Source organism: Psammomys obesus, unplaced genomic scaffold (genome assembly GCF_907164565.1).
Source record: "Psammomys obesus unplaced genomic scaffold, mPsaObe1.curated_primary_1811, whole genome shotgun sequence".
In the NCBI taxonomy this organism is placed as follows: domain Eukaryota; kingdom Metazoa; phylum Chordata; class Mammalia; order Rodentia; family Muridae; genus Psammomys; species Psammomys obesus.
In genome coordinates, this window is record NW_026591086.1 from 55,792,743 (window position 1) to 55,802,324 (window position 9,582).

Sequence of the window (9,582 nt, forward strand, 5' to 3'; positions counted from 1 at the left end):
ACCCACACCTTGCCTGTGTGGGGGTTAGCTACAGGAGCCACCGTGCCCAGCCAGAGAATTAGATTTAATATGGAATTTCATTTACCAAAGGTCTTCTCAAGTGACTAAAGACTTTTGTTTTGAAAGCTGAGTTTGCATAGGAAGCCCAAAAGAATATCTGATGGTAAAAAGGTTACAATGATTTAAGCATTTGGTGTTTAGTGGGGTCAGAGGCAGCGTGGGCAGCAATGATGGGACAGCATAAGGAGAACATGGACATGCTACACCTTTTACTGTCAAAATAACAAGATGGCAGGGAGCCCAGGAGAAAAGGAAGGTATGTAACATTGCCCGGGGAAGCTTATCCCCAGTATAAAAATGGGTTTTCAGGCTGACGAGACGACGGCTTGTGCATACCTAACCACCTGAGTTCAATCCCCACACACAAAGAACCACAAAGTTTCCTCTGACCTCTACATGCACAGTATAGCACAAATACACACACACAAATGGTAAAATAGAATTTAAATAAATAGACAAAAATGTGTTTTCCTTTACCTAGGGAAGTTGCCAGGAAAAATGAAGTTGGACAACAATTCTGAGCTATTTGAAAGTGGTCTTAAATGGAGAATGCTAGATCTAAGGAGGCAGAGACAAGAGATTGCTGAAAGTTTGAGGCTGGCTTGGTCTTCATAGTGAGTTTCAGGCTATCCAGGGATACATATCAAGACTCGAAAAACAAGCAAGTTTGCTTTGGGATAGTGAGGTAGAATTGGGATGGAAAGAGGTGGGTTTAGGAGAAAGTTTATGTTTATCCTATAAGTCTATACTTATTAGAGAAGATGGATTTGACTCATGATGGCACTAGCAGCTCTTTGTCTTGTGTTATTGGTCCACTGTGTGTCACTTGACAGGGAGACCCCTCTTTGGTTATGGAAGTGAGAGGAGGAATGGACTTAGTTAACAGCCTGTACAGTCAGAAATGCTGGCATCCTTCATTTGTGATTCTAACATAAAAGGGATGCTTACAAGAAGTGAAAACGTATTTTATGGTAAACAGGTATGTTTGATTATCATTTACAGAGCATTTTGCTACTTTGGGAGCAGTTTGAGGACACCAATCACCACATCTCACATTCGCACCACAGCTTGGCCGGGCTCTTGCTGATCATCTTAAGAGTGTGCCTTGCACTGTCGCTGGGCTGTGGACTCTACCAGATCATCAGCGTGGAGAGGAGCACGCTCAAGAGAGACTTCTACATCACATTTGCCAAAGTACGAGCTGGCAGCAGGTGGCTTCTGACTGTCCATCCCTCTCCAGAAGCTCAGCGGTCGCATGTTTTCTGTGTGCTGGGCACAACTCTGAGCCTTCTGGTTCTTCATTCCCCGCATGGTGTAGCTAGGAAACCATTCACAGACCCAATGGAACTGTGTCTTCCATGTAACTCCTGAAAGGCCTGTTTGCCTTCATCATGGTTTTCCTTATCAGTGGTGATTTTTCTTTTTTGCTGTGGAATTAAAAATGTGTGTTTGTCAGCAGCTGTTAACTGTGTGAGCTGTACTTTTGGAGTGTCAGCGTTGTCTAACCAGCCTGAGGAGCTTTCCTTTCCCCTGAGAGGATGTGGCCCGGGGGCTGAGTCTAAGAGCAGACACTTAGAGCAGCACAGAGTACTGCTGAGCTCTCTCATCTCAGGTCTCACCCCTTTCCCAGAAGTGCCCCTGCCCCTGTGGTTCCTGGCTAGAGAGTTAAATATATGCATTCCTCTATGCATTTCACTCTTTTCTGAGTGTTAACACACTGAATACTTGTCTTTCTTGCTCCTCAACCTTGAAAGTGCCCCAAGCATTATAAACTTGTAGATTTCATTTTGAAAAAGAGATACATTGCCACACTTCATAGGAAAGTAGAGAAAGGGATTTGAAAAGCATAATGTAAAATTTCCCCATCTTACTTGCTTGTTGGCCCTCTACAATGCTCCTCAAATAAATAGCCACTATGAATCAGTCTTGAGTATTTTTACTAAATTTATTAATTTATTTCAGTATGCACATGAATATGACTTTGTGGTTTCATTTCTTTTTGCAGAAATAGTATACATTTGAACCTTGCTTTTCTTAGTCATTAATTTGCTTCCTATGTCACAGCATTGGTAGCATAGCTATGTAACAGATTTACAAATGTAGTGTTGTAAATACTCTAAAACTAACCATTTGGTTAAAGAAAAAAGTGCTAATGTCATAGCAAAAATTTTTTTTCCTACATTTTATTTCAAGTTTACTCAAAGTACAATTGAGGCGAGTCAGGACCTGAGAGACAGACCTTCACATGTGTATATATCACACATCTCTAGAAGGCTGTGCGCTGCCAGCTGGGTGCTGAGAACTAAATATGGGCCCTCCCCATGAACAGCCAAAGCCCTTAAGCACTGACCCAACTCTGCTGTCGGTCGGCCCTGACATGTGTTAGTAATGTTGTTTGATATGACTCAGACCGCTCAGGCCACCCTCCGGCCTGCAGTGCTCCTGCTTTCAGATGGCAGTATTTGCCGCCATGACTGCTGAGATTTGGGGTTTTATTAACCTGGTGCATCCTGAGAGCAAAGACAGCAGTCTCATTTTGTTTGTTTCTTCTAGGGCTGCATCTTGTGGTTCTTATGCCAGCCAGTGCTCGCCTGCATCGCTGTCGTTTTTAATGACTACCAAAGAGATAAAGTAAGTAATGCTTGTGTTGAGAGTATTTAAAACATGTTAAAGTAGGAGATGCCTACTTAGCTGCTCAGAAGGCTCTTGAGCTCTTTAAAGTCTCTCAGGAACATACTGGTAGTAGAAGTTAGAAACCTTAAAACAGAACTTAAAAATTAGTTCAGAAGCAATATGTTAGAAATGTGGTTTTTGTTGGTCTCTTTGCTTTTGAAACAGGATCAGACTGTGTAACCCCGGGCTGAGAATGGAACCTCCTGCCTCTGCCTTCACGTGTAGAGAGTCCAAGCACGTGCTGCAACACCCGGCCTAGAAACAGCCCTTCCGGGTTACAACATGATTCTGCAGAATCATATTTTAAGAATTAAATTAGAGGCTATGTGATGCTTTTTTAAGAAATGATTAAAATGGCTTACTGCACTGGTGACAGCGGACAGAACAATCACAGCCTTAGCAGGCTGCAGAGTAGGGGGCACTGATGTGCTTGTGTCTGTACCTGTTTCCTTGTCAGCCAACGGCTCCTGCAGTCACAGTGGAGCTCTGCGTTAGTGTTTGCAGACGGGGAGTAGGAGCATGGCCTACAAAAGTACGTGTGACTTGAGGCTTTTGCAAGGGCTTCTGTGTCTAGGTAGGAGCACACTTTACTGCCATTACAGAATTAGCCAGATGTTCCCTAAACTCCTGGCTGTAACGTGCACACCCTTGGGAGAAAAGGTACTCTTCTGTTCTACTTTTCGTATCTGAAAGCTAAGTGTCAAAGGAATTTTACCCTGGAACGATGACAGTCCTGACGACAAGCCGTACTTTGTGTTAGATGGGTTTGATGAAATGCGCCCCTGGTGAAGGTGGTGATGGCAGACTGGGTGTGGAACAGGTGGCCACGTGGTAGAGTAGACGCTGCTCTTCCTGTCCGTGCATGCAGTGAGACGCTGCTTTCTCCTCTTCCAGGTGATTACAATAGGTGTCATCCTCTGCCAGTCTGTCTCCATGGTTATTCTGTACAGACTCTTCCTGTCCCACAGCCTGTACTGGGAAGTTTCTTCCCTCTCCTCAGTAACACTACCACTGACCATCTCATCTGGACACAAAAGTCGCCCTCATTTCTGATACTTGATTTTTGTTGAAAGAAGAAGTGAATTGGATAAGTGCAATAAGGGTCCAAAGCAATGACTTCTTTTCATGCCTTTTGCTCTGAAAGACTGAACAGCGAAAGCAGAGCATGTTGTTTATGTAACTGCATTTCAGCAGTGCCAGACTCAGAGAGGTAAGAAACGCTCTGGAGTGTACTCAAACAATAAACTTTTCCAAAAGAAGGCTGTTTCGAGTCGATTGAAGGACTTCCATCGGGAATAAATGTGAAAAGGCTGCTTAGGTGATGCGGGTTCAGGCGCTCCTGTTTCCAGTGCCTCAGCAGCAGGCTCAGGGCTCCTGGTCCTCAACAGCAGCCACTCTCTGGTGACTTACTTCTGCGCGGCAGCTGGTCCAGTTAGGAGCTCACTGTGATGTGCTGGTTTTAAAGCTGCTTCTTCTTGGGCTTTAGAGAAAGGGCCTTTCATATGACAACTTAAAGGAATTGAAAATGAAATTACTTGAGGAAGTAAATAGAAAGTATGTTAACAGTTGAATGAATTAGCTTTTGTTTGTTCATGGGTGGAGTTATTCTGCAATTTCTTCTTGTATTGTTGGCTCTAGTTCAGGTTCTATCCTGATTAGGAAAGAATTTTGGATAAATGTGTGGAAAATTGTAGATCCTTTACATTGGTTGTAAGAACAGAGGGTTTTAAATCTGAGCACGTGGGTGAAGGGACAAGCAGGTCTTTGTATTTAAAATAAAGAAGGAAAAAGTAGTATGTGATATTGCACTAAAATTTTAATCCTGAGATAATTCAGTTCTCTTACGTTGAATCCCCAATCATAATTAAGCTGTATACACAGATTAAATTAACAGAAGCATTTCACATAAATGTTGGTTTCAGTCATCAACTACCCATGAATTCCTGCCCAAGGATACTTAATCAGGATTAAATTTTCTATGAATAATTGAAAAACAAAATACTCACTGGATTTGTTATAATCCATGTTGGCAGTGGATTGTAAGTAGTTGCCATCTTGAATCCTTTGTAATAAAGCCGTGTATGTGTGTGTGTTGCCCCCAAATTAAGGATGCTAGTTTTCTAAGAAGTTCCTGATTAAAGAACTGCTATAAGGTTGTCGATGAGAACCTATCTAAAATGAGAACCCTGGTTAGTAGATCCTGATTGACAGTTACTCTGTTGGTATTTGTCCAGTTGTTTGAACCTTTTTATTTACAACTTTGGCTAATTTTAAATATTTTTATCTGTTTACTTGCTTATCTGCTTATTTCAAAATAAGTGAGTGTGTGTGTGTGCGTGCATCTGTGGTTGTTTACTAGGTCCCTGCTGGGATAAAGCTCGACGGTAGAACACTTCGCTGGTACGCATGCAGCTCTAGGTTTTCCCAGTATCATAGACGTCATTTTTATCTAATGGAGCCCCATCGTAATGAATCGTCTTTTCTTCCCTGGGCCCAGTGGCCCTCTACATGTATACCAGGGCATATGTATCTACACGTAGCATATACACAAGCACAACAATAATAAAATTCTATTTGTATGAGTGAATGAAAGAAATTCTGAAAAAAAGTTATTTCATAGTATCACATTGTTCACTTGGCTTCACTGTGTCTGCCTTGTTCTTTGTTCAGTTACATGGAACTTCCAAGTGTGTAAAGTCTGAAGGTTCTTCCAGTTGTCACATGCAGTTCCCATTTTGTGTTAACACTTTGTGGACCAAGTGACAGTAGGTGGAAGTAGCTGGTAGAAAACAGGAAACTTAAAAATAATAATATCCTAGCGGCTCAGGGTCATGTAGTGAGAACATCCTCCTGATATAGCCAGCTTCAGTGTAGCCCATAACAAGCGCCCTTCCTGGCATCAAGAACAGACTAAAGTTATAAATTGTGCTTAGTCTCAGATGTGAAAACACCATTTCTTTTTTAAATAGTTAGCATATGCGTTTTTCCACAAAACACAATAGCCACTTTAAAAGGGGATATGGGTCTAAAGTGGGAGTTCTCTAGCTCTCCAGTCTCCCTTTGTGAGTACTACCTTAATACATGGAACTTTTCTTGCTTGTATTTCTAGAAATGGCTTCATGCTTGTATAAACATACACATGTATTAAAAGCAAGTTATAACATACACATATTTGTTTATGTACCTAGTAATGTATTCTGTAGCCATGCATATCATGTGCTCCATCATATGTGTTTAATTTGGTTTGGACATTGTTGGTTTCCAGTCTTTTGTGACTATAAATGAAGATGAACTTAGGGCTATGGAATTAAGAAGTTGCTTACTCCCTCCTTCCAGGATACTCCCCTCGACCCCCACTACTTCCTAAATCTAAGTTCTTAGAACTTTCTAAGTGATTGAATAGTGTCTGACCTGTGGTGGGCCCTGATAGTTACCCTTGTAAGATAACTCACAATGGGCATTGTCTACACAGAAAGGCCAGCCATCAGGTTAGAGGGTGGAGGGTCAGTCATAATTGAAGGAAGGGGAAAGCTTTTCATTAGGTTTGTTTTCAGTGGTTTTTTATTAGTAACTGTTGTTTCATAATTTCATGCAAATACGGTGTATTTTGCTCTCTCTAAGACTCTTCCATTTTCACTTCAACCATGCTCTTCCCTTTTTTCCGTATTTCCCATATTTATTTGTTTTGTTTCTGTTAGGTATCCTGTAGTTTAATCAGTGCTGTCTCTGTGATCCTCAGTTTGGAGACAGGCATCAGTGCCTGGTAGACTTACAAGTCGACACAATTGGATAAGTAGGTACACAGCTGGATAATTGCTGTGAGTTTCTGGTTCCCTTGTCAATGTCCTGTTTAGAAAACAATACTTCACAGTCTCCATCTTCATCCTGCACTTTCATATTCATCCAGTCTCTCTTCTGCAGTGTTTCTTTCCTGAGCCTAAGCGGGGGATATTAATGTCTGACCTGTGGCTGGCCTTGTCTAGGTTCTGGTGCCCTTTATTCTCAGCAATGCATGCAGCCACGGCTCTGAATTTCTCTCTGCTCACTGCAAAGAGAAGGATCTCTTTAAGTCGTCCAGTAGCTTTGGTAGCAGTGGATGTGTAGTGCGTGCTTTGAGATGCTGTGTCAGTTCTACTAAGCAGCTATCTTAGGTGACATCTCTCAGTCTCCCAAGCCTTTCATGAAGCCATTATTACCCTAGTACCAAAACCAGATCAAGGTAAAATTATAGACTAATCTTTATGAACACAGATGTAAAAAATTCCCAATAAAGTACTTGCAAACAGAATTAAAGATCACATCAAGAAGATCACTTACCAGGATCAGATTGTTTCTTTTTCTAGAGATGTGGGAATGGTTCAACATATATGTCAATAAATGTAATGACAATAATCGACTTAAGGGCAGAGGTCACATGATTATCTCTGTAGCTACAGAAGAACCTTACAAGATCCAGCATCCTTTCATGATCAAAATCAGAGAGGCTAGGTATGGAATGAGTGTGCCACAATATAATAATAAAAGCCATATACAACAACTCTGTAGCCAATACGAATCATTAAGGGGGAAACTCGATGCATTACCACTGAAAGTAGGATCAAACAGGATGCCCTCTTTTTAAAAATTAATTCCATATAGTAACATTTTAGCTAGTAAAATAAGAAATGACAAGGAATTAGAAAAGGATACAAATAGGAAAGGAAGAAATCAACGTGGTTTTGGGATTTTTTTTTGGTTTCGTTTTGTTTTTTGTCTTTTTGTCAGATGATATTCAAGAGACCCTGAAGACTTTTACACACTGCACGCATATACACACACACACACTGCATGCATATATGCGCACACACCAGTCCCAGCTGTGGTAAACCCTTTAGCAGCAAAGCAGGGCACAAAGGCTTCTTGAAACAAACCTAGCCAAGGATTCAAAGACCTCTATAAGAAATGTTGGAAAAGGTAATTGGAGATGTTAGAAGATGGAAAGACCTCCCATGCCCAAGGATTAGAAGAAATAATACTGTAGAAACAGACTACCAAAAACAATGTGGGGGTAGCAGCATAAAAATCTGCATGTTCCGTGCAATTCCTATCAAATTTTAGCGCCTTCACAGAATTTTTAAAATAAAAGTATTACGTAAGTATAAAAGAACCCAGATAGTCAAAGAAATCGTGAGCAAAAAGAATAATACTGGAAGGATCACCATCCTAATTCTAAGTTAAGCTGGGGAGGGGGGTATAGCAGCAAGAATGGTATAGCACTCACGGAAACAAACGCAGATCAGTGGACTAGAATAAAGAGCCCAAATGGAAACTTAGGTAGTTACTGTTTTGTTTTTTTTTTTTTTTTATGAGATAAAAAAAAATACACATTAAAAAAATAGCATCTTCAACAAGCAGTGGTAGGAAAACTAGATATCTACCTATAAAGGAGTGAAACTTGACCCTTGTAATTTACACTGTACAGAAACAATGGCCAGTGCATTGAAGACCTTGCTGCTAGTCTGCAGCGGAAACTGCTGGAGGAAAGGGAAGGAAGAACACCTCAAGGTCAAGGCAAAGCAAGGACTTTCCCAGTAGGATTCTGGTTGTCCAGGAGACAGTGCCAAATGCAACCTCGTGAAATACAAGGCTTCTGCATAGCAAAAGGAAATAGTTAATTGAGTGAAGAGACACCTTGCAGGTGGGAGGAAATCTTTCTGTCCAGTAGATTGATACCTAGAGTATATGAAGAACTCAAAATAACAGCAACAGAATAAAAAGTAGAGCGGAGTGGCGCAGGGTTCTTAGTAAATATAAATGGCCAACAAATATGTCTTAAGGTGCTCAGCGCTCTTAGCCACTAGAGGGAAAATTGTCACTATTGAGACTTCCTCTCACCTTTGTCAATGGTGGTCATTAAGAAAATAGGCTGGGGAGGTGGCTCTCAACTGCCTGTGTCCAGCCCCATCTTCATGGTCACCCATACTCATGAACACATACACATACTTTTAAATGTTAAAACAAGAACTGGTGAGGAGATGGACCAAAGAGAAGCCTGGTGCACAGTAATAAGAATGTAAATTCTTCCACCCCTATGTGAATCCATACATAGGTCCCTCAAAGAGCTGGAAGTGACTCATATGCACCCCAGTGTCTTCAGGTGAGCTCCTCACAGGAATTCCCGAGTATCCGCTTTACTAAGGCAGCCCATTCCCAGCAGAGCTAAAGTACTGCTCAGCACCAGTGTGGATAAGCCAGCCTATCGCAGAGGAGCCCTCACCCACAATAAAGTTACTGGCTTGCTAGAGTGGGTACAACTGGAAGTAATTGTACTCCATGTCTTCTCTCATTCATGGGCCCTATAAAGTCACATATGTGCCGATGACATAAAAGTGAAACTACTTCAGGCAACTAATAGGGAGGAGAGGTGAGAAAAGGGTGGCGGCGTGGGTGGGAGGAGCACACTCAAAGCACTTGTATGAAAGTATACATGAGCTGCTACAGCACCATTTGCAATGAAACATTTTAAAGCTAAAATTTAAAAATATTCTAAAAAATCAATTTGAGAATTAATATCTTTTCTTCCAAATCCCCAAGGGAGCATATAGAAAGAAACAATAAAGATAAAAATACATGTTTGTAACCTTGATCACAGAAATTTACTGAGACCAAAAGCTGGTTATTTGAAAAGAACAATAAAATTTATAAACCTGATCTATCAAGATTGTTGGGAAAACACAGAATAATAAGAGCAGAAGCTATCAGACTGCAGAAAATCTACGGTTGGCAGTACATGGGGAGCGAAAGAGTGGTGAGCAAAGGAAGTATCTATAGCTACGAGGCATGACAATGTGGGTGACAGAACCGATGCCC

At 41.3% G+C, this 9,582-nt stretch overlaps 1 protein-coding gene across 2 annotated transcripts in view; it reads left to right on the forward strand.

The window, feature by feature from the left end:
* Gpr180 (G protein-coupled receptor 180) overlaps positions 1-5,008 on the forward strand; it is a 27,348-nt gene extending 22,340 nt beyond the window's left edge. For both annotated transcript variants that reach the window (XM_055609721.1, XM_055609722.1), the window contains exons 7-9: positions 1,063-1,254; positions 2,614-2,691; positions 3,628-5,008. In XM_055609721.1, coding sequence (XP_055465696.1) covers positions 1,063-1,254; positions 2,614-2,691; positions 3,628-3,786 — 429 coding nt within the window. In that variant the 3' untranslated portion in view covers positions 3,787-5,008. The remainder of the gene's footprint in view (positions 1-1,062; positions 1,255-2,613; positions 2,692-3,627) is intronic.
* The last annotated feature ends 4,574 nt before the right edge of the window (positions 5,009-9,582 follow it).